At 31.7% G+C, this 26,449-nt stretch overlaps 3 protein-coding genes across 4 annotated transcripts; 2 read left to right on the forward strand and 1 right to left on the reverse strand.

Moving 5' to 3' along the window:
* Window positions 1-10,604: 10,604 nt before the first annotated feature.
* LOC122592457 (serine/threonine-protein kinase BSK5-like) lies at window positions 10,605-13,734 on the forward strand. The gene is made up of 10 exons (XM_043764692.1): window positions 10,605-10,879; window positions 10,953-11,179; window positions 11,267-11,402; window positions 11,624-11,757; window positions 11,846-11,951; window positions 12,033-12,118; window positions 12,469-12,657; window positions 12,758-12,928; window positions 13,021-13,134; window positions 13,296-13,734. Exons 1-10 carry the CDS (start codon window positions 10,792-10,794, stop codon window positions 13,536-13,538), a joined length of 1,494 nt encoding a protein of 497 aa, XP_043620627.1. The 5' UTR covers window positions 10,605-10,791; the 3' UTR covers window positions 13,539-13,734.
* A 557-nt stretch (window positions 13,735-14,291) lies between these two features.
* On the reverse strand, window positions 14,292-18,266 carry LOC122593640 (mitochondrial import inner membrane translocase subunit TIM10-like). 2 transcript variants are annotated; one of them, XM_043766068.1, is made up of 5 exons: window positions 18,111-18,266; window positions 15,456-15,508; window positions 14,920-14,958; window positions 14,743-14,812; window positions 14,292-14,586 (listed from the first exon to the last, which is right to left on the reverse strand). In XM_043766068.1, the coding sequence occupies exons 1-5, from the start codon at window positions 18,168-18,170 to the stop codon at window positions 14,524-14,526; spliced, it is 285 nt and encodes a 94-aa protein (XP_043622003.1). In that variant the 5' UTR covers window positions 18,171-18,266; the 3' UTR covers window positions 14,292-14,523. The 2 variants fall into 2 exon arrangements, with proteins under 2 accessions (XP_043622003.1, XP_043622004.1); XM_043766069.1 differs by having other exon boundaries at window positions 14,292-14,654; window positions 18,111-18,260.
* Window positions 18,267-24,748: 6,482 nt separating this feature from the next.
* LOC122591269 (delta(12) fatty acid desaturase DES8.11) lies at window positions 24,749-26,255 on the forward strand. Its single transcript, XM_043763507.1, has 2 exons — window positions 24,749-24,827; window positions 24,946-26,255. The coding sequence occupies exon 2, from the start codon at window positions 24,971-24,973 to the stop codon at window positions 26,102-26,104; it is 1,134 nt and encodes a 377-aa protein (XP_043619442.1). The 5' UTR covers window positions 24,749-24,827; window positions 24,946-24,970; the 3' UTR covers window positions 26,105-26,255.
* Window positions 26,256-26,449: the final 194 nt, after the last annotated feature.

Consider the following 26,449-nt stretch of genomic DNA (forward strand, 5'->3'; position numbering starts at 1 on the left):
TGGTCGTGTTACGCGCTTCGTAGATGAATTGTTAAAATGCATATTTGTAATCTTATTCTTGCTTATATATGTTCTTATTGTATGATTAGTTCTTGTCAAGATTATTTTGTTGATTCAAAAGGAAGTTATCAAGAATTTATAAGCTGCTTTATTAAAGATGGACTTAGAAGGTCAAGACTTAAGCTTCAGGGACTAAAGTTGAAGAATCTAGAAGATTAGAAGTACAGGGACTATTTTTGTTATTAGCTTAAAGTTCCCTTGTATATATATATGGTTATAACCCGTTTTAGGGTTCATAACATCCTTTGACTTTCTCTTGTTTTTTAGATCGTTTCTCTCAAATATTACTTTTGATTATTATTGTAATAGAACACACAATATTTAGTTGTGTGAATCCTTTCTGAGTAGCAGTGAGGATTTTTGGTGTAAGGAGATTATTTTTGATTCAATTGAGATTGGGTTAATAGATTTAATCTATGGATCTTTAAAGTTTGTTCATGGTATCAGAGCCAGGTTGCGTTAGAAGATTACATCGATTAATCGAATTAATTTTGTAATAATAATAATCTTAGGGTTTTGAGATCTCCGATTTAGGGTTTCGGTTTTTTTGGGGATTTTGAGTTTAGATCTAGTTATTGTTAACGGCGTATGATCATTTGATCACCGTTAAAGTATTCAGATCCAGTTGTGATTGAAAAACCTAATTTGAAGAAATTAGGGTTAGGGTTTCCTCTGTTCATCGACTAAGAGAATCGATTGAATAGTTTGGCTTCTTCTTTGTGATTCTGTTATTCATCAACTAAGTGAATCGATTGAACAATAGAGTTGTTCATTCTTTATTTCATCTGATAGCACTGTTTGTTTTCTATTCCCTTATCTCTTTATTATTTTTTCTATTCTAAAATTTCTTTTATCTTATTCTCATTCAAAACATCGGTGTTAAACTTGACCTACCTTTTGAAAGGCAAGGAATCCTTTCCCTGACACCTTTGGGAGAATAAGTTTTATTTTCATATATATATATATATATATATATATATATATTTAGTTATTTTTTATTTGTTCTTGAAATATTGTGTTTGTTAATTGAGATTAACTGTTTATCTACTTGTTATTTGTTTGTGATTGCTAATTGACTGGTTCTTGTTTGAGATTAACTGTAATATTGTGTTAAAATGGATGATGATAACTTGTATGGGTATGAAGAGTATGGTTATGTGTCAAATAATGAATCTGAAAATAATGTTACTCAGATTAGCAAGCTTGATCTTAGCAGTCCCTTACATTTACATCCTAATGATTCTTCTACTCTGTCTATTGTTTCTATAAAGCTAAAAGGTACTGAAAATTATCAAATCTGGAGTTGTGCTATGATTGATGGAACTTGTAAAAGGTCAAATACTGATGAAGTGTTAGGAAAACAGTGGGATAGATGTAATGCTGTTGTGCTTTCTTGGATTCTTAATTCTATTAATGAAGAATTTTATTTAGGGCAAATCTTTAGTAGAAAAGATAGTCTTGTATGGAAAGAATTAAAAGAAACTTATGACAAAGTAGATGGTTCTGTGATCTTTAATCTTCATCATGAGGTTAATTCTCTATGTCAAAATGGTATGCCTCTGTCATAAATTGACATTTCTGCTTTAAAAATCAAAGTTTGTCATCCTAATGGTACTTTTGCTTATATTACTAAAATAGGAAATTTGCAAGTGGCAGACTATTTGACCTTATATGATGTGCTAGTACTACCAGAATATTGTGTCAAACTGTTATCTGTTCACAAAGGTTGCAATGCATAGTAAACTCCTTATTGCTTTTGATGAATCAGTATGTTACATTATGACTCAGGGTTTGAATGCAATGAAAGTTCTGGGAACTGGTAAACAACAGGGTGGATTATACTATATTGATGAATGTGTAAAAGGTATGGATAGATTTGTTACTTGCAATGTGTCAAAATCTGTGTGGCATGCTAGATTAGGTCATCCTTCTAATGTTGTTTTAGATATAATGCAGTCCTATGATGCACCGAAACTCCAAGCAGGTAAGCATACCCGTTTCGGAAACTCCATGGGAATGGAAACTCGCACGAAACTGGTACGAAACGTTTCCTTGAAGTTTCCATATATACCGAAACGTTTCTATGAAGCTTCCATACCGTTTCTAATTAATATTAGCATTTCAATAAGCTTTTTCTATTCCAAAAACGACTGTCATTTTGCGACTATGCATACCCCTAACACAAACCAACTACATTATACAATTGAGATAACCATCAAGCTTTTTCTATTCCAAAATTGATTATTACAAATTTAATCCGTGATCACCGGTTACTATTAAGCATATGTTATAGAACTATACATAAATAATTATACATAATCTCTGAAGTCTCAAGTCTTTCTCTATATAAAATAAATATATTTTTATTTTTTAATTTTTTTATTATCGTATCTTTGCCGTACCCGTATCCTAAATTTTTTAGTTTTGCCGTTTCCCATTCCCGTATCGTTCCCGTGTCCATTTGCAGTATCCGTTTCGGTGCTACATAGATGCAGTCTCTTCTCAATTTTAAAAGTGAAAAGGAAACTGTTTGTGAAATATGTCATCAAGCTAAACAAACTAGAAACAGTTTTCCAATTAGTGAACATAAAACTACTTTTCTTAGTGAATTAGTACATTTAGATGTTTGGAGACCTTATAAAGTTACATGAAGAGGTGAGTTCAAATATTTTCTCACTATAGTTGATGATTTTTCTAGAGTTGTTTGGGTTTATTTAATGAAATCTAAAGATGAAGTTCTTGATCATGTAACTGAGTTTTTTAATTTAATTAAAAATCAGTTTAAAACTACCATTAAAACTTTGAGAAGTGATAATGGAACTGAGTTTTTAAATTCTAAATTTGATACATTTGTTAAAACAAATGGTATTATTCATCAAACTTCCAATGTTTACACACCTCAACAAAATGGAGTGGTTGAAAGAAAGCATAGACATATACTAAATGTTGCTAGGTCTCTTTTATTTCAGGGGGGACTCCCTTTTAACTTGTGGACTGAATGTGTTCTAACTGCTACATACTTGATTAACAGATTGCCATCCTCTGTGCTTAATGGAAAGACTCCTTATGAAATGATCTTTAATCAGTCTCCCAATCTCTCTCACTTAAAAACTTTTGGTTGTTTGTGTTTTTCTAAAAAACTAAATAATTTTGATAAATTTTCTAGTAGAACTACCAAAAGTATTTTGTTAGGTTACTCATTTTCAAAAAAGGGTTATAGACTTCTTTCTCTTATTGATAACTCAAATTTTGTGTCAAGAGATGTTCAATTTTTTGAAAATGTTTTTCCTTTAAAACAACAAACTGATTTTATTAAACAAAATGACAATAATGTTTTTGATTTTTTTGATGATAATGAGTATCCTAAACCACCCAATGATGAGGAGAGAGATGAAAGGGTTCCTAATAGTGATGGCAACAGTCCCTCTCATTCTGGTAGTATCAATGGTGACTCTGCCAATGAGAGTGAGACAACTGCAACACTTGAGGATAATATACAAAATTCTGAGGGTGAAGATAATTTAGATAATCATATCATTCAAGATAATGATCAATTATTTGAGAATAATGGTGATAATGATCAAGTTGAAAATCAATTTTTGAACAATGATAACTTTGATAGTCAGAATTTGAGAAGATCTGATAGAGTTTCTATTTTTCCTAGAAAATATAAAGACTTTATTGTTAATTCTAGTATTAAATATGGTCTTGAAAAGTTTGTGTGTTATTCTGCCCTTACTAGTGATTGTTTCTCTTTTGTATCCATGCTTAATAAAAGCACTGAACCTCAGAGGTACAGTGATGCTTGTAAACATACTGAATGGGTAGATGCTATGGCTTTACATAGAAATAATACTTGGGAATTAACTGAGCTTCCTAAAGATAGAAAACCTATAGGTTGTAAATGGATATACAAGATCAAATATAAGTCTAATGGTGAAATAGAAAGATACAAAGCTAGACTTGTGGCTAAAGGTTATAGCCAAGGAAAAGGAGTAGATTTTGATGAGACTTTCTCTCCTGTGGTCAAAATTGTTACTGTTAGATGTTTAATTAGTATTGCTATTCAAAATGACTGGAATTTGTATCAACTTGATATAAATAATGCTTTCTTGTATGGTGATCTTGATGAAACTGTGTATATGAAACCTCCTGAAGGTTTTTGTGATATAAATGATAAAAGGGTTTGTAAACTTAATAAATCTTTGTATGGTTTAAAGCAAGCTCCTAGACAATGGAATGCTAAGTTAACTGAGGCTTTGGTTAAGCATGGTTTTATACAAAGTAAAAGTGACTATTCTTTGTTTACTAAGCATTCTGGTAACTTGTTCATTGCTCTACTTGTGTATGTTGATGATATAATAGTGACAAACAATAATGAAAAAGAAATTGAGAGTTTTAAAGCCTATCTAAAAACTCAATTTCTAATTAAAGATTTGGGTTTACTGAAATATTTTCTTGGAATAGAGGTGATTAAAACTACCAATGGGGTTTGTTTAAATCAAAGGAAATATTGTTTAGATCTTCTTGAAGAGTTTGGTTTACTTGCTGGAAAACCTATACATGTACCTTTAGACCCTAATGTGCAACTATCTAGTGAAGAAAGCAATTCTGATCCTGTTTTAGTTAATATAACTAACTATCAGAAACTTATTGGTAAATTAATTTACTTAACTCATACTAGGCCAGATATTGCTTATACTGTCCATTGCTTAAGTCAATTTATGCATACACCCTTGGTTTCTCATCTTAAAGTTGCTCTTAGAGTTCTTAGATATTTGAAAGGTGCTCCTGGAAAAGGTATCTCTATTCTTAAATCTTCTTCTTTAAACCTTGAGGCTTATGTTGATTCAGATTAGGGTAAGTGCATTGCTAGTAGAAGATCTGTTACTGGATATTGTGTTTTTCTTTGTGGATCTTTAGTGTCTTGGAAAAGTAAAAAACAAAATACTGTTTCAAAATCTTCTACTGAAGGGGAATATAAAGCACTTGCTGTTGTAACCTGTGAAGTCATTTGGATTGTAAAATTTTTGCAGGATTTACAATTTAGAAATGTAATTCCTGTCACAGTATTTTTGATAATAAATCTGCTATTAAAGTTTCTTCCAACCCTGTTTTCCATGAAAGGACCAAACACTTGGAAATTGATCTTCATTTTGTGAGGGAAAAAATTTTGGCAGGAGTTATTAAGGTTGAGAAAATAAATTCTGCTGATAATATAGCAGACATTCTAACAAAAGAATTGGATACTAAATCTCATGATATTTTCTGCAACAAAATGAAGTTACTTAATTTGTTTGAGAATAAGATTAAGGGGGATGTTAAAATGCATATTTGTAATCTTATTCTTGCTTATATATGTTCTTATTGTATGATTAGTTCTTGTCAGGATTATTTTGTTGATTCAAAAGGAAGTTATCAAGAATTTATAAGCTGCTTTATTAAAGATGGACTTAGAAGGTCAAGACTTAAGCTTCAAGGACTAAAGTTGAAGAATCTAGAAGATTAGAAGTACATGGACTATTTTTGTTATTAGCTTAAAGTTCCCTTGTATATATATATGGTTATAACCCGTTTAGGGTTCATAACATCCTTTGAGTTTCTCTTGTTTTTTAGATCGTTTCTCTCAAATATTACTTTTGATTATTATTGTAATAGAACACACAATATTTAGTTGTGTGAATCCTTTCTGAGTAGCAGTAAGGATTTTTGGTTTAAGGAGATTATTGTTGATTCAATTGAGATTGGATTAATACATATATTAAATTGAGATTTAATCTATAGATCTTTAAAGTTTGTTCATGAATCAAAATAAAATTTTTAACTCGTACCTTTTCATTGATAGTATTTGATAGCAAATTATATATTCTAAAAATGAAATATTTTTTGGAAGCTAATTAATCGAAATTTTACATTTGGTATTCGCGATACCTATAACACCTGAATTGTCTACCACACTAGTAAATAGGCTATATAATCGACATTCATGAATAGATTAAAACACACAAAATAGACTAACACTCTATTTTTGAGTTTAATTTAAAAGAAAAGAAAGGAGAAGATTTGATAGTAGAAGGACAGAAAAAAAATTACATAAAAGGGTTACATTCTTGAGTTCAATAGAAACTCAAAGAAAAGAAAAGGAAAAAATACATAACTTTACAATTATATCCTTTCTATATAATTACCCAATAAAATCTTACATATTCAAACAAAAACACAATACAATTGAATTATATAAACATAATGTTTGTAATCAGGTAGTCAGAGCTTGTGCGATGTATAACAAGATATATAATCCTACACAAATAGACAACAACAAATAAAATGGGTCTATATTAAAAATTCATTTGAACCTGGTAATGTATCTCTGTAATTTGTGGCGGCTCAATGAATAAAACAACACCACCATCTTGCAACACTGACAAAAAGCCCATACATAATGTAATACACACAACTCATATACTGACCAAATTTTAATGATAGCAACAGCAGCAGCAACAAAGAAAAGCAATAGCAAGACATCCAGATCTAAAAGGTTGTTGATGATTAAAGGGTAAACAGGTAATTGTATACATGAGTGCAAAGTTTCCATCCAAATCTGGCCAAATATGGCCGGAAACTTTTTAGATAAAAAAGCTTTGAGTTTTCTTTTCATTCCCATTATTTTCTTTTGAAAAAAAAACTCAAGAATGAAAAAAATAAGGTTTTCTTATCCTTTCTTTTTCTATCCCTTAAAATCAAAACTCAAAAATACAGTGTAAATAATTGACACTAATCAACTATTCACCCGTAACCATCCAAAACCCATCTAACTTGCCCGCAACACACCTAAATATCTAATCACCCTAACCATTTAATGCGACTCACATGCGACCATTCGCGGTTGTTAACATATATACTTTTTTTTTTTTTTTTATCAGTTTAATGCTCGAAAGAATGTATACTCATTTAGCACACATGTATACACCCTTTATGTTATCCTTCACACCATTAGATACAATAGAAATTTTGTATAGATTATATGACACTGTTTGTATACAATTCATCTATGGCGAATTTTTATTAACCTTTTGTTTCACATACATTTCTATTCAACCATAATTAAAGTAGGACCAAACCAACTCTTCATAGCACATGTGACATCTGGGGGGGTCACTTGGGGAGCTTCTACCAACTATGGGCTTGGATTCGATCCTTCAAAAGGGGAAAGGTCCAAATCCAAGTGGGCTTCAGACTATGTGTCTAACCGGGGCTAAGGTTGTGAGACTTTGTTCCTGACAAAATACATTTTTTTTTTTTTTTTTACCAATATCAATAGATTTTATAAAGTTGTATTGATTATAAGTTACAAGAAATAAAAGTATTGTCGAAAAAAGTGGATGTGTATATTATCTGGTTATTTACTTTTGAGCACTGGGCTAGCTAATTTGAACTACTAATGATAGTTAGTATCCAAAAGATTCTTATACAAGTAACCATAAGGCCATAACAAAAACGTTGAATCTTTTGAACCACAATTGAAACACATAATATTAACTTTCCAATTATTAACATAAACGTCGATACTTTTGTAATGATTTTCTTTTACTAAAAGCCACATTAAAGTGACAATCAAAGTTATATATCTAGTATATAGGTCATAATAATATTTTGAGTGGTGTAATCAAAATGAAAACAATAATTTGAATATTGAAATTGATCAAACAAACTCTATAAAGGGGCGGCACCGAAAGGAGTTCAAGCACGAAATCTCCCTATAATCTTCTACTCTAGCATAGTTAAGTTGCATTATTGAAATATTATACATTGCAGTTAAAAATTATTTTTAACTACTCATCATCTTCAGATTCAATTCAATAATTCACTATATCTCACAATACACCCAAATAATCAACTAAAATAATCTATTTAGAAAAAAAATGAATATTATATATGGACCCAAGAAAACCTTCACTACCCTAGTACCCTTCATCGACCAAAGGATGTGAGAATGCCTAGGATGCAAGCTCGCATATTGGAATGTTGTTTATTTATCTCAAGTCAAACAAGCTAGTCAACCTTAACATTTCAGTTTTAATACAATACTAGCGAATTTACCCGGGTTCAACCCGATCGTTTTAATTAAAATTATAAAACTAAAGTATATGCATGTAATTTTTGTTATTAATATATTATAAATCGATATGGATATAGTGAATTAAATAACACAATAATTTATAAATTAAAACACCTATTTCATTAACAAAACATAAAAGGATATTATACTATATAAATTTTTTTTTCTTTCTTTGTAATAGAAGATTGGAAACTTTAAATAAACATTTAGTGAGCTATTTTGGTCTATATTTAATTAAAAGTATTGTAAATTATTTATGACATCATAATTAAAATAAAGACCTTTTAAGAAAATATGTAGACTTGCCACATCATATTTTTTTTAAAAATACTTTTGAAAGACAATTGTCTTTTATTTATAATAAAGATGAAGCTAACATATTTGATAAAAACTTATTTCTAGTAGACCAAAATATAAATTTTGGCATAAGCATTCGGGTAGTTTTAGAAATAAAATAAATTTGACACGGCTCGACTCAACTTTTTTTTTCTTCTTTTTTTTTACACACCTAAATAGTTATCTATTTGTAATTTTTCAATCATTTACACAATTACACGCACCCGTTTACATATGTAGTTACATACTTACATTCATAACGGGTCTGAACTTATGCTTTCTAAGTTTCTATACGTACGTGCCGTGGTACTGGTCAAATTATAATCAAGGCTTTATTATTATATTATACGTACTATATCAAATGACAAGTTATGAAGGGGGCCATTGGTGAATCATACTTCTACGGACACAGTGGGTTTGGTTGTCTGAAAAAGAAGAGAAAATGCATGCTATGCCAGTAAAAAATAAAAAATCTAATTATTTGCCACACTGTCAAAGGGGCCTTTTAACATATATAGGTCTATATATAATATAATGCCAAAAGAATCCTCTTTATAATATACTTGCAATGTGCTTTCTCCATTATTTGAGGCTCATCTTGAAAGATGATTACCTTTTACATCAATGGATTTGTATAATAAGTTACTATATCACATATCAATGGATCTATTTATTTTTGTAACGCCTAAAATTCATGTCATATACTCATTCCCTACATATAGCTATAGGCCTATAGTGGTTATTACTGCGTTTCTAAATATTTGAGTGATTATTATATACACCAACTTTTAAAATCAACTCTTATGTTTTATAAATATCTATAAAGTTATAAATGCCTTTTAAAAATATACTCTTGTATAGTTGTCGACTCGTAACTTTTGACTCGACTCGAAAACAAGATTTTTGACTCGTGATTCATAAAGTGACTCGACTCTTAAGTCTTAATAGATTTATCAAAATATTGCATTTAATAGTTTTGAGTCATAAACTTATTATGTAATTTATCTTCAAATTTGCAATAAAAAGATCAAAACGACATAAATTACACACAAAATAATGTACCAATCAATATAATATATATTATATATAACCATAGTATCAAACTACAATATTTATAAGGTTGCGACTCGCGACTTGGTCCAAGTTCACACAACATCTCGTAAGAGTCTGGATAAAAATGAGTCAACTAACGATTCAACTCGTTTTTGGTGTAAATCAACTCGTGACTCGTAAGCATTTAACAACTATATACTCTTTCAGTACTTAATTGTGTTCAGTAGACATGTACGTTGTACATATATATGATATCCCCGTATACTTATAATTCGTTTCCTTTAAAAATGACTTTCATCGTTGAACATAACTCCAGTGAAAGCCGTGTAAGATGAGATTCACACCAAGATGCGTATGCGAGCCACCCTAGCTAGTTACATGATGCAAAGAGTTAGAGTATGAGAGAATGAAATCACACATATCATGCTTGGGTATTTTATTCACTACATGTGAAATTGAGGTGTAAGGGTAGCCTATATGCTCGTAATAGCATATAAGATTTCTCTTTTAAAGTAATAAAATATATGTCTACTATAAAGGAAAATTGACATGCCTAAAAATTCATTGGATCCACTCATTTTATTTTTCTCAGTTTCAATATTTAATCATTTATATATCATAATCAGATTTTTTTGGCATGTTTCTATGTACCAAGGTAGTCATATATTATCAAAGATTAGACGTCCTTTTCTATCCCAAATAGAAAAACAATACTTATTTAAGCTCGTTTAGACTCACATAATCGAGTTTAATGTCTGAAGCTCAATCTTGTTTATCAAGCGTACTCTAAATTCAAACTCAATTTGAACACATTTGAGCTAAACTCGCATCAAACTTTCAAGTAGTCGAGCTCAAGTAATTCACTCGTTTACAACAGTAGACGTGACTATACAACTTTGCATAATACACACTCCCTATTGAATGCTCAAAGGAGAGAGAAAAGAGAGGGAATTGCTAGTTTACAAAATAAAAAGAAAGAAAATAATCACTGTTGTTTTATCCCTCATCATCACTCTTTTCCTCATTGTCTCTCACATTAATCATTCATTTTTTATGCAAATGCCAAAAAGCCTATTCATGCTTAAAACTCCTTGATGCTTTTCAAGAAAACAACAATCCTTTTTCATCATCATCATCATTACTTCTTAAAATCATAAAAAAAAAACCATTAAAGCACTCAAAGAAAAACCACTTTTGCAAAATTAATCCTTTGATTTTTCAAAATGGGAGCTTGTTATTCTTGTTCATGGTTTCCTTCATGTGGGTGTCGTTGTTGTTTTAAATCCAAGATTCCTGGTTCTTCTGATCTGGGTATGTCAAAAGTTTGAATCTTTACTGTATTTTATCATCTTTTATTCAACGTATGTATGTTTAAATGTTTCAGAGAATCAAGGTGGAGAGAGTGATAAGCTAAAGTGGCCTTGTTTTAGAGAGTACAAGTTAGATGAGCTTAAGAATGCAACTGATGGTTTTTCTGTTGAAAATGTTGTGTCTGAACATGGTGAAAAGGCCCCCAATGTTGTGTATAAAGGAAAGCTAGCTGATGGTGATCGTTTGATCGCGGTTAAGCGGTTTAACAAGTCGGCTTGGCCCGATACCCGTCAATTCCTTGTATGTTTGATCTTTGCATATGGTAAGTATATATCATGTATGTATGCATACTAAATAACTAATGTATATAAAAATTTGTGTTTATAGGATGAAGCAAAAACAGTTGGGCAACTTAGGAGCCAAAGGTTAGCAAATCTGTTGGGATGCTGCTGTGAAGGAGAAGAGAGATTACTGGTGGCAGAATTCATGCCTAATGAAACTTTATCCAAGCACCTATTTCATTGTAAGTCTATAAGAGCATCTAATTATAATACCTAGATTATTGAAATTCGGGTGACTAATTCTCATAGTAGATGTTGTATAATGTATATAAGCAGAATGTTATAGTTTTCCCTGATATGTATAGAAAATTTGATGCAATTAGTCCCCTTTTCGTCCAAACTTCCACTATAGCAATGTTTATAGACAAACAAACTATTGATATTTATATGTTAATCAATTTAGGGGAAAGCCAACCTCTGAAATGGCCTATGCGATTACGAGTGGCATTGTATTTGGCACAAGCATTAGAGTACTGCAGCAGCAAAGGGCGATCCTTGTACCACGATCTTAATGCCTATAGAATACTATTTGATCAGGTAAGGATGTCTCTGTTTATATACATGAGTTTGCTGCTATTTCATTATAGGAAATTGATCAGAGATATAAAAAAATTATATGATGCAGGATTGTAATCCTAGGCTCTCATGCTTTGGACTAATGAAGAATAGCCGAGACGGAAAAAGTTACAGTACAAACTTAGCTTTCACCCCTCCTGAATATATGAAAACAGGTAGAACAAATGGCCATTAAGAAAGTATGCATTCCTTGGTAAAATTGTTTGATTCATAAAAAATTTCTTTCCATATGGCAGGTAGAGTAATAGCAGAGAGCATAATCTACAGCTTTGGCACCATACTGCTTGATTTGCTAAGCGGAAAGCACATTCCCCCTAGCCATGTAAGTTTAAGGTTTAAAAAATTCTCATCTTACAGTTACACAAGAGGATACCAGTAAGGGAAAACTGCAATTAAAATGAAATATCCTATTGACTTTTGACCAGTATGTAACCTATCTAATGCAGCACACTTAGTGTTCTAACCAAAAATGCAATTTGTATCGATTTAGGCAACATAGTTGCCATCTTTTATACTACCATTTAATCCAAATTAGGCAACAAATTGCATTCTTCGGTAAGAAATTGCGAGTATATTGCATAACTGGCAGGAAATTGGTGAAAGTACATTGCATTTTCTTGCTGTTTTCCCTGGATAGAATTATCTAAATTTGTGTTCTAATTATGCTTGCAGGCTCTAGACTTGATACGTGAAAAGAATTTTCAAATGCTAACAGATTCATGTTTAGAGGGTCATTTCTCTAATGATGATGGAGCTGAGTTAGTGAAGATAGCTTCACGCTGTTTGCAATATGAGCCTCGTGAAAGGCCCACTGCAAAAGCTGTTGTAGCATCCCTCGCTGCTCTTCAGAAGCAAACAGAGGTATGTCAATATGAGCATTTCGTGCTAATTACTTCAAGGCTTGTATTGTACTTAGAAAGTTAGAAATTTCCAGTTTCATGATTTAGTGGCTTTAAAATAGGTGCCATCCCTTGCCTTGATGGCAATTGATCATCTACCCCCAACTGAAGATGCAAAAGAAACGGATTCTTTATCACCATTCGCGGAAGCTTGCTCGAGAATGGATCTAACTGCCATACATGAGATGCTAGAAAAGGCTGGATACAAGGACGACGAGGGGGCTACAAATGAGGTCTCAATTCCTCTTAAATGAGTTGTTTTCCCACCATTTATTAGTTATTGTTTTACTAGTCAGAATGTTTTGAGCAATTTACTTTTTTGCAGCTTTCCTTCCAAATGTGGACAAGTCAATTACAGGATGCTTTGAACGGTAGGAAGCGTGGGGACACTGCTTTCCGAGCGAAGGACTTCAATGGTGCTATTGAATCATACACTAGTGTAAGTACTTTTTAGCCAAATGCCTACACTACTATATGATAATCACAAATATTTTACAGGGTCAGGGTTTCTCTACCAATTTTTAACATTTTGCTAGAATAACCACAAATATTTTACAATCAAATTAGTCTTCCATAAATAAAGGATATTGTTTGGTTCAGTACATTGAAAATGGAACTATGGGTTCGGCAACTGTGTATGCAAGACGCTGTTTGTGCTACTTGATGAACAACAAAGCACAAGAAGCTCTGGGAGATGCAATGCAAGCTCAGGTGACCTCCCCAGATTGGTCTACCGCACTTTATCTGCAAGCTGCTGCACTGTTTACCCTAGGAATGGAGAATGATGCTCGAGAAATGCTTAAAGATGGCTCGTTGATGGAGGCCAAGTCGAAAAGAAACTAAAAATATGATTTGTATATTTATACTTTTGATTTTATCTTTTTGTATGATTGGTTTGTCCGGTAAAAGGATTTTTAAAATATGTGTTCCTCACAGGCTGATAAGTTTCTATGTAATGAGAACGTATGTTTCTCAAATTCGTAAGTGCCTTTTTAAATTGGATTACATTTTTGGTAAAATTTAAAATATCTTTTTATTATTTGTTTGTATTTTCTCTTTTAATAACTTTTATAAATACGAATCGTTTTAATTTAAAGCATAGCATCAAGTGTGGGAAGAGGGGGCTATTATAAATTTTCAATTTTGCCAGCATACCTTTTATAAGTTTTCAAACATGTGCAATTATAAATCCTTGTAGCTGATTCATGATTCATTTGACAGTTGACATCAATTCAATTTGGTAATTGTTATAATTAGCACTCTAGTATGTTGGCATTATGTAAATGTCTAAGCCCAGACGTACAAGATTAACTGTCAAATAAGCATCAACAAATTGTGGTGACGTTTATTATAGATCTTATTGAGTGAACTAAACTGAGACGAGCCCTCAAGGAGTATTTGTAGCTCTTGGGGAACCTCTAAAGGAGATTCTTAAGCTACCATGTCATTCAGCAATTGTTACGGGCCTCTTATGTATAGTTACAACTTAAGACGATCGTTATCCTCCCAACCATTTAGAGACTTGAACTGTAACTGGTTAATATAGTTTATCCTATTAACTGTATAAGACCAAGTTAAGTTTTATAAGAAACTGTATAAACCAAGTCAGAACTCACTTTAACACATTTATAAAGTTTTATAAGCCAACATTGTTACTTAGCATAGGTCAATATTATAACAAAAATGATGAAATTCATAGTTCACATCAAAATGAAATCCTTTCAATGTATCATATGAGGTACCAAAGGTATGTTTTCGGCAATCACCATATAGTAACTCATGTACTTTATAACTAGAGACTAGAAAATGTGCAGAACTCATATAAATGTTACCGTGAGCATCCCAGAGCCAGGAACAAGTATTCATTGCAACTCAGAATCCTCGCAAAAAACTGATGACAATCAAAGATTACATTGGTGGTTTGCCAGAACCAAGCATCTGACCCACGAGATTTGTTATCTAAAATATATGGAGAATATATTATATATCTATCCATCATGCGAGCTAAACTTCACAAACCAAATTGACCAAGCTTTGGAGATCATACCTGCCAATACTTGGAAACGCAGCGATCAATGCAGCTAGTTTCACCCAAGTTTAACTCGGGCTCTTTGTACCTAAAAGCAATTGGATTAGTTCAACATCATATCTGGAGACACCATATCATATGAGCACAAATACATTCACTAATCAATGACTTCAATTTGGAATGAAGAGAACATACCTTCTCTCAACACACTTGGCAAAACATGTCTGAGTTAGCCTGCAGCATAGTACCGAAAATATAATAATTGACATTGATTTTTACATTCTATTTGGTGAATAAAATGCAACTTTCTTTAAAGAACACCATCAACAGTTATTAATTAACCAGTAAAATTAACAAACTTGCATAAAAGTTGCATTATATAGGGTTAAGTATCCCGGAGTGTAAGTAACTTTGCAACTTTTCCTATTGTGTGTATGCATAAAAAATTTTGAACATTTTATGTAAGTATTTCGCTAAATTGAACGTTTAATGTAAAAATGTATACGTGGAAACCATATGAGCTGCCCACATAGAAGTTTTTGATTGGTCAACGTAAAAATTTTACATTAGGTGTTCAATTTTAGTGAGATACTTACATAAAATGTACAAAATTTTGATACTTACATACAATAGAAAAAGCTGCAAAGTTGCTTACAATCCGGGATACTAAACCCGCATTATATATTGTATGAAGATATAAACAAGGTGCATAACAGGCAGCAGGACCTTACTTGTTAAACAATTCAACCCTATACTCCATCTCCTTTTCTGCCATTCCAAAAATCTGAAAGCATAACAAACAACATTCAGCCAACGAGCATCATCTGCTCTCCTTCATGGAACTAACTGATCCTTTTATTTGTCAACAACAATAAGCGAACACCTTTTTTCATTCTAGAAATGCTGAATTGGTATGTTCTCGATTCAAAAAATAAACATAAAAGAAAAAGAGGAGAAAATAGCATGAACGATTCTAATCCATTATCCACGCTCATAGCCCACCCATCCAGTGGATCGCATAACCCGCAGTTTGAAATAAAATATCAGTATGTATCTAGGGAACAGTCGATTCAAAGTGAACTCTTCTTGACCGAATCTGTTAGCAAATTCATTTTCCCACCCTTGTTACGCCACCAAGGCTACTTCCCAAGCAGAGACAACCACTAGCTGATTCTTAACATACTATCTAAAGAAAAACACCCATCCCATTTAACACGTAAACATCACCGTTAAGTGCCACATCCCCCCAGCCGCAGAAAACCCACCCTTGTTACGCCACCAGGCCTAGTTCCCTAAGTTTTTTAGTTTCCCAGGAGAGACATGTCGTTACTAAACTTTGCGAACCAAAAATTAATTCAGGGTTTTGGAACCTACTCAAGCCCTCAAGCTGATATTACTATATTAATAGAATGTCACAAGTTGAGAAGATAAACTATGATTTACAGGTTCACAGAATACATAAAATGATGTCTTTGTGCCTTCCTTTGAGTAAAATCATCAATTATCTGGCAACATTTGTATCAATACACAAAATTGATAACCCGTTCACCCGCTCTTGACTCATTGTACTCCACAAACAAGGCTTCAAGAACTTAACTTTTAAAAATCTTCTTTCTGTGGCACCGTAACTGTTATAAACTTATATGGTTTGCCATTGTTCTTATTAAACTTCTTTATCTTGTGGTTAACCTCAACTACAACTAAGACCAAGTCTGCTCAGAAGTATTATCATGCAAAAGTTTGAAGTTTCACAAAAAGTTTATTCGTTCACTTACTAATTGACTTTTCAATCAAGGAGTTGGAAATAAGTTGCAACAAAAACAAAACACTTTATCGAGCTCTTTTAAGTAAATCAACCACTTTATATCAACAGAATTGCATTTCATAGCTTACACACATACAATTCAAAAGAAAACTGCCTACCTAATCTAATTTTTCAATAGGATTTACACTAATGCAACGTCATATTCAAAACTTCCACAGTTCATGAGATTTTCGTTGATTACATAATTTACGTCATTTATAAAATTTTCATTATTTTTTCAACATTATATATGACTCATTTGTAACAAAAATCTTACTTAAATACCTTTGTAGAGGTTATTTAATTTCTTATTGTTTTTTCTTTCATTTTCCATTTTGATCACCGGAGTTCGTAAACAAGGATGCAACATGATATTTCTCGTGTAATTAAACATTTCTTAGCAAAAGACAGTAAACATAGAAAAATAGCACCTAAGACGGGGCGGCAACCGAGGGCATCAAACAATTAATGACATAAAATTTTGGGTACCTTCGATCCTTTACGGGTTCTTATAAGCCAAAATCCTAAGCAATAGAAAGACACAATTTGCAGTTATTATGCCACATACCAAACTTCTAAATTTCATGGGCAAGTCACAAGTGGGCAGTCCAATAGTTTAACAAGACAAACAGAAGCATCTATATATATCTCACCGGGTGCTATCTTACCATCCTTGCTTTTTTTTCAATAGGTATTACACTAAAAATTATCATGTTGTCTCCTCATTAACAACCGTCAAATACCCAAAATATAAAAACAAAGAACAACAAAAAACCTTTCAATGATTCAAACTCTACAAAGGTATTTATAAAGATTTTTTTAAAAAAACAAGAAAATAATAGAGATATTGTTGAAGAAAATTTTGAAACTTCTAAGAATCCTAAAAATCTAACAAACACCAAAAAAAAAGACAACGTTTACATTTATAAATAGAACTCCTACGGAGAAAACTACATCAGGCACTCTTCTCTTAAAACATTATGTACGTAAGCTACGATATTGTGATTCTTTTGATTAAAAAATGGTTTACTTACTCAAAAGAGTTCCATAAAGTATTTTCTTTCGTTGTAAGCTATATATAAAATTGCTCGATCAAGAAGTTAGTTAACACAAAATTGTAAAACTCGGCCTACTACTCGGATATGACTCCCTACTCAGTGAGTAACCAACGGAACTAGAGCCTACTCGGCCTCAAAATCAGTTTGATCCAAGATTCACCAAAAAAATCAGTTTGGTATTGTGCACAACTGTATCACTGTTTCTAAACATATTTCTAAAAGGTAAGGGATACTAATTTGTTAGTACACAACTCTAATACATATACTCCTATATAATTTCAAAATTTTACATACAAAGATTTCAATCTGGGTACAACCTTGAATTATGTGTTTACAATATTAATTATGATACAATTATCCTAGATATATACATATAATTGTAACAATTTTGCTAAAGTTTATATAAACTATTTCCATAAATTAATAGTACCTGTTTAATAATAGCTTCAGAAAACTAATACAACAGATAGAAAGAAAATAAAACATTAAGAACAAGAATGCAGATTAATGAAAAGATTGTATACCTGTTCCCTGTTTACCTCGACCGACATATTATTATTATTATTGTTGGTGTTGGCAGCCATTTATTATTAGGGATTTTGATTGATTGCAGAGTTTGAATGTAATGGAGAGATACAATTATGTGTGAGTGTTGGTTAGGGTTTAAGGAAAAGTTGAATAAAACCCAAGTTTTCGTTATTTGCATACTTTGGCCACTCAAGTTTTGCCCAATCAAGTTTGGATGTTTCAAATATTTGGCATCTAACTTTTTAATAGAGTTTTTTTTTCTTTTATTTTTATTATCATAACTAGTTTTTTTTTTACCCGGGCGTTCCTTCGGGAGAGCGTTGCTCAAGATCGACGTTGCGTCATGCAAACATATATACATACAACGTTACCTAAAAGTTTGGAAACTAAAAGTTTACTATAAGGGGTAGAAGAAAAAAAAATAGGTGGCACAAACCAAGAGTTTGATGGTAAAAATTAAAAGTCTTAAAATAAGAGATGGAAAGTAAAAAAAATAAAAAATTTATGATTAAAGTTAAAAACCTAAAATTAATTGGTAAAAATTTAAAACTAGTTTGTATACAAAAAGTTAAAAAAAAACCCAAAATTTAAGTGGTAAAAATAAGTTTGAATTTATAAGTAAATTATACTTGTATAAATAAAGTTAGACTAAAGTTAAAAAACCCAAAAGTTAAGTGGTAAAAATAAAAAACTCTAAAAGTATACAATCTTATACTTGTATATAAAAAGTTAGACTAAAGTTAAAAAACACAAAAGTTATGTGGTAAAAATAAGAACTCTAAAAGTATACAATTTTTTTAAAAAAAAAAAAAAACAAAGTAAAAATAGAAGAAGACAAAATAGCTGACGTCAGCGTGATTAAAAGAATCAAAAAATTACCTTTAGTTTTAATATGTATAGTAATTACGGGGGCAGACTAAAGGAGATAAATTCATCAATCCTTCTAAAATCAACCAATAAAATCTTTACAAATCAATTTAACTTTTTAACCTTTCCAACCAACTATTTTTACTGGCGCTTCATAAATTTTCAACTCTCCCAAATTTTATTTTCTTTTTCTTTTTTAGATTGAACTAAACAATTTAATATAAAACCTTAATATTTTATTAAAAATATAACATTGTAGTAAAATATATATTTTTTTTAATAAAAATTAGTGTTTATATCTAAAACTTTCAGAACAGAATAATAATTTTGTAAACAAATAAAAGTTCATGGGCTAAAATGAAATATAAAAATTAAAAAAGAGTTAATTGCAAAATTGGTCCCTATGGTTTACACACTTTAGCAATGGGCTTCCTTTTTAAGTATCGTTGCAATGGGGGTCCTTGTTTTGAGAATTTTTTGCAAGATCGGTCCATTTCTAACAAAACCGTTAGCAAATGTCGTCAAATCTTGACAGAAGGGACCATCATTGCTAGTAAACTCAGAAAGGACCCCCGTTACTTAAATAGAAAAACCATAGGGACCAATCTTGCAATTAATAACTTGATATCTTTTTTGATTTAACTCAAGAGAACATACAATTGTCAGTGTGTCAGATCCCTAATTAGTAAACTTATGTACACTCTAAAAATTTTAATAATGGAGATGTACCTTGTATAATCTTTTTTACTTTGAAAACTAATTGATATATGAACTTAAAGTACTTTTTTCGTCTATGTGGTTTTTCGAATAAGCATTTTCCATCCTCGCCGTTAACTTTTGGCTAAAATCGTCCATGTGGTTTGCATTTCGTCCTTGCCGTTAACTTTTGGCTAAAATCGTCCATGTGGTTTGCATTTCGTCCTTGCCGTTATAACTTTGTCGTGAACCCCCTCACACGCAAGTCACGTGAGGGGCATTTTTGTCTTTTCATAGAGTTAAGTGCAAAAAACATCTCTCTGGTTTATCGTTTTTGCATTTTTCGTCCTCGCCGTTAACAATTCCAGAAAAAAATTAAAAAAAACAAAAACAACCGTACCAATTTAATCCAAACAAAACAAAAACCTATTAACCTACATTTGAGGATATGCTCAATTAATTTCAAATGCAAACACGTACATACAATATTTTAAATACCGGTAGTATACCCGTAATACCGGTATCGGAAGGTACCCCACTACAATTATTTCTGATATTTTCGGTATTACTGTTCCGGTACTTCCGTTATAAACATTTTTTATTTTTTGAATTTTTTAAAAAATTATTTTTACAATACTTTAATGTTATTTTTTGTAATTTGTGAACTTTCTTGTAATTTGTTATAAAGAACCTATTTGTTTTTTTTAGTGAATTCTAATTATATTTTGACTATTTTCATTATATTATAGTAAGTTTTATAACATTTTTTAAAAAAATAAATTAAATTAAATTAGTTGTAATGGCCGGTATTAAATTAGATCCTCATATGTAGGTGTATATATAGGTTTTTTATTTGAGTTTGTTTTGATTTTTGATTAAATTTTTGTTTGGAAGTTTGTTAAATTCAAGGATGAAAAATGCAAAAATGACAAACCATAAGAACGAATTTTGCACTTAACCATGGGAACAAATGGGTAAAAAGACATATATGCCCCTCACGTGCAAGGCATGTGAGGGGGTTAACGGATCCAAGGACGAAATGCAAACCACAGGGACGATTTTAGCCAAAAATTAACGGCGAGGATGTAAAGTGTTTATTCGAAAAACCACAAGGACGAAAAAAGTACTTTGGCCTTTATTATTATTTATAGTTATGAAATTAGAGGTTGTATGTTTGAAATTTGATATTACCAGAAAGTAAACCTGTTTAAAAAATATTATTACTATACATGGTTTTTTAGTTCCCTAACATGTTAAACATTTATGCAGTTGTTGTATTAATAAATATTACTCCATCCGTCTCATATTAAATGTCCAATTTTGACTTGTCAAGTCTTCTGCTTTAAACTTTGACCGTAAAAATATTTGTCTATATTTTATAAAACTTCATATAAAATATATGGACGGAATGAGTTTTCAATGTACTTTTCATTGATATAACTTTTATCAATTATTATATAACACAAACAAAGATATTTATGGTCAAAGTTGCAAGCAGAGGACTTAACAAGTCAAAATTGGACGTTTAATATGGGACAGAGGGAGTAGTTAATAAATATATAGTTTATTTTAATATAGATCATAACAAACTTTTTAATATGTTTTTTATATATTGAGTAATACAGCTTGTTATTTTAAGACGTGAATATAAATAAATTATTATGTGGATTTGATTATCATCAATAATTGAAGCATTTACAAATTTTAGAATATTTTTATAGAAATATGTTTTTAATAGTTTAATTATAATGAAAAACTAAAGTATGTTAATAGTTATATTTAAATAAAGTATTTATTAATTTTCATTCTTTTATAGAAAAGTTAAAAAGTATACTTAGGGATCTACGCACAGACAATTGTATGTTACAATATCTTGAATTAAATCAAAAAAGATATCGAGTTGTTAATTGTAAGATTGGTCCCTATTGGTTTTCCATTTTAGTAATAGGGGTCCTTCTTGAGTTAACTAGCAATGATGGTCCCTTCTGTTAAGACTTGACGACACCCACTGACGGTCTTGTTAAAAAGGGACCAATCTTACAAAAAATTCTCAAAATAGGGATCTCCATTGCAATGATACTTAAAAAAGGACCCCCAGTGCTAAAGTGTGTAAACCACAGGGACCAATTCTGCAACTAAATCATTAAAGTATTGATTTTAAAAGCAAAAGCCACATCCAATCCACCACCAAACCTTCTTTAACATATACACAACCAACATCTCTACTACTTTATAAAACTTATCACACTATTTCTTTTAACACTTTTCAATACCCTCTCTTATAAAAATATCTCATACGAAATGATTATTCTACCTTTAATGAATTAATTAATTCTTTCTTTTTTATTCATTTTAAACATCTCAACTTAAAATACCTATAATATCCTTATGAAATAATTTACAATATATACCCATCAACTTCTAAAATAACTATATTACTCCTATTACATAATTATTTTAAAAATAACCACACCGTCACCACTACTACCAACTACCACCATTGTCACCGCATTGCACGGGTAAATTACTAATACACACACACACACACACACATATATATTTATCCTATATTAATAAACAAACTACTATCTCTTCTTTTCAACTTTCTACTTTTAAAATACCCAAAATACCCTTAATGTTTAACATATTCCTAACTCACACACTAAATCTACCCAATATAGGCCTAAAATATTTTATATCCATATTTATCAAAACTATCTATCTGCTTTATTCGTTAATTTAAATATTTCCACTTAATATCTCTATAATATTCTTATAAAAATACATTCCTTAACAATAAAATAACTACACTACCATTTATATCAAATACTTTTAGATTAATGACCACATCGTTACCACCGCCGCCACTAGCACCACCCATTGCCGCCGCCACCGCTGCATTCTGCGGGTACCCATCTCGTATATATATATGTGTGTGTGTGTGTGTGTGTGTGGTAACACTCCAATAAGAACACTTTTAAAATAAAAACGGTGAGAACACTTAAGAACATCATTTTGATGAATTAAAAGTTTATAAAAGTAACATATAGTGCATAACTAATTATCATTATTTAAGTGTTTAACAACACATTTTGATGAATATGCATCCAAGATGAATGCACAAAACAAAAAACATGATTTTCTCGATTTTAATAGACCAATGTGTTGTTAAACACTTAAATAATGATAATTAGTTATACCCTACATTAGTTTTATGGACTTTTAATGCATCAAAATGTAGTTTTTTTTAATGTTTTCATAGTGTTCTTATTTTATTGTACCCATATATATATAATACCTGTAGATTTTTTTTTAATCTCCAAATGGTTCAAAATTCAAGTAGGCCCCATTCACACAGTCGCTTTTTCCTTGTCTCTCCAGTTATGCTCCACGGGTATATTACCCTCCCACCATACCGTTGAGCCAGACAGGTGGCACCGGCAATGGTATTACCGGCGGTATGGGGGTTACCCGCCATCAACCCGATGTCCACTCCGCTCCCCTTTGAGATAAAAACTTTTTCTCAAATTCAGATTTTGTCCCGGTTGTTAGGTATAAAATTTTTTTTCTCTAATTCAGATTTGTCTCAGTTTTTATAACAAAGCCGTATCAGATTTTAAATGGAACCTAGACAATATATATATATTATATATATATAAGTAAGTAACTGCTCAGTGCCGCCTTTCGCGGGTTTTGAGCTCCAATACCTCGACGGTGTATGGGGGAGGTTAAGATGTAGGCAGACCTTACCTCTACCTAAGTAGAGAGGCTGCTTCCAGTTTCTACCTAAATGGTAGAAAAAGCCCTCCAACCTTTGCATGGGATAAGGATCGAATCCATGACCTCTGTCTCCAGAGGCAAAAGTGTATACCACTGATCCAACCATGGTGCTTTATTAAAAATAAAAAATAAAAAAATACCAGAATAATACAATAGAAACCCGGAAATATACATACTCGTATTTGGGACTAGGATTGATATCAAAGTTTTTGGATTATCAGGACTGGAACTGTCGAGACAAGGACTTATACGGGATGGTATCAATCTCATATTTCTGATCATAATCTATATAGAAACGAACAATTGAATTGACAATTTGTTATTCAAAACTTCAAATATTTCAATAATAATTTTCATGTACTTGTGTTCGATATATTTTTCAAATTCGACGGTTAGTAAAGTCGGTTGGACCATCGTCACCTTTTGAAGTACTAATTGAAGTTACGGCTTTTATTTTTTAATCTGACTTAGACTGTAAATTTAGAAGTTTTGAATGTAATATCACGCAATGCACGAACACGTACACTTCTATTATATATCTTTTATATGTTTTATATCGGTGTCCATTAAACATACAAGGTTCAAAGTAGTTTCGAATGAAACTATATATCGTTATAATCGCTTGATTTTGGCTACTTAAATTGTTTCATATTGGGCAAATTAATATCCCCTAAAAGTATCATGTTTTAAGTAGTTGCAATCATCAAAGAGGATGTTGATAATTGTAGCCCGTTTAATTTGTTACTAACATGTGATTACATTCATAAAGAATGTGGTAAAATCAAAAACTACCTAAATATGCTAGTAATAAAATACAATTATTACCATGTTCAAAAAATAAAATAAAATAAATTATTATGCAGTTATTTATTTACTCACATCGTTAAAGGTGTGACCACTAGCTAGCGCGCAAAACCTTATTTTATAATAACCTTTACTAAACGGTTTTAGAATAATACAATGGTATTATGAATAATAATTATTTTTGTAATATTTGTAATTAGACAAAGAGATAGACTATAAATTGAAGAATGGGAGTAATATGATACAGTCAATCATGCAACTATTTCATTTTTAAATAAATCCCCATCATGTATGTATAGCTAGTGCTTGTAAGTTGTAACTAACGGAATTTTGTCTTTGTAGTTAGAGATATAATTAAATCAATATATATATATATATATATATATTTTGTTGGAGCAACGTGGTGATTACAATCTTTAGTCCTTTGTATACTATACAGTCAAAGTTGGCGAGAGAATTGTACAAAAACTTCTATAAAACTTCTTGCCTATAAATACAAAGAATGAGGAAGCTCAAATTAAGACAATCACAAGCTGAAGTGAACTCAAACATCACTTCTCTCTGAGGTCACACATTCTTCTTTTAAGTTTTTTATTAACTAGTTACTGTCTTTTATTCTCCTTCCTGTTTTATACTAGTTTACTACATATGTCTAGCTAATACGATTAGTTTTGGTGACTGCAGGTTAATATAAGATCATATCGACAACATGGGTGCAGGTGGTCGGATGTCGGATCAATCTGAGGGTAAGAATATCCTCGAGCGTGTCCCAATTGATCCTCCGTTCACATTAAGTGATCTAAAGAAAGCAATCCCTGCTCATTGCTTCGAAAGATCTGTCCTCCGTTCATCCTACTATGTTGTTCATGATCTCATCATTACCTACGTCTTCTACTTCCTTGCCAACACATATATTCCTCTTTTGCCTGCCCCTCTAGCTTACTTGGCTTGGCCGGTTTACTGGTTTTGCCAAGCTAGCATCCTAACCGGTTTATGGGTCATTGGTCATGAATGTGGTCACCATGCCTTTAGTGAGTACCAATGGATCGATGACACCGTTGGATTCATCCTCCATTCTGCTCTCTTTACCCCGTATTTCTCATGGAAATACAGCCATCGAAATCACCATGCCAACACCAATTCACTTGATAATGACGAAGTTTACATTCCTAAACGAAAATCCAAAGTCAGGATTTACTCAAAGGTTCTCAACAACCCCCCTGGTAGAGTGTTCACTTTGGTTTTTAGGTTGACCCTTGGGTTCCCTCTATATCTCTTAACTAACATCTCTGGCAAGAAATACGGAAGGTTTGCCAACCACTTTGACCCCTTAAGCCCAATTTTCACTGATCGTGAACGAATTCAGGTTGTCATATCAGATATTGGTATTCTTGCTGTTATATATGCAGTTAAGCTTCTTGTAGCCGCAAAAGGGGCTGCTTGGGTAACTTGCATGTATGCTATTCCCGTGATAGGTGTACATGTATTTTTCGTTTTGATCACATATTTGCACCACACCCATCTCTCATTGCCACATTATGATTCAACCGAATGGAACTGGATCAGAGGCGCCTTATCAACAATCGACAGGGACTTTGGATTCTTGAACAGGGTTTTCCACGACGTGACACACACTCACGTCTTGCATCATTTGATCTCATACATCCCACATTATCATGCAAAAGAGGCCCGGGATGCAATCAAGCCAGTGTTGGGTGAGTTTTATAAGATTGACAGGACTCCAATTTTCAAAGCTATGTACAGAGAGGCCAAGGAATGCATCTACATCGAACCAGATGAGGATAGCGAGCACAAAGGAACATACTGGTACCACAAAATGTAACCGGCCATATATGATGAACCAACGCAATTGTACGCTGAAAATGTTAACGCAATTGTATGCTGAAAATGTTGTTCCACTTTGTATTCAGTGTAATGAACTTTGTAATACAGTATGATTCAATAATATAATTAATCAAGGAGCTTCTCAAAAAGAACCATTTCCAATTTGAAGTATTATAAACTACTCTGTACTCCACTACTCAAGTTGCTTGACCATGAATAGTGTTTAACAAGAAATGAAAAAATTACCCAGAATGTCTTGGTACAAAGGGTTATAACAGGATTGGATTTAATTTGCTTTATTATCATAAAAGTGGTAGTTTTTAGGTTGCGCCAGAGGCCACTT

Source organism: Erigeron canadensis, chromosome 3 (assembly GCF_010389155.1).
Source record: "Erigeron canadensis isolate Cc75 chromosome 3, C_canadensis_v1, whole genome shotgun sequence".
Classification (NCBI taxonomy): Eukaryota; Viridiplantae; Streptophyta; class Magnoliopsida; order Asterales; family Asteraceae; genus Erigeron; species Erigeron canadensis.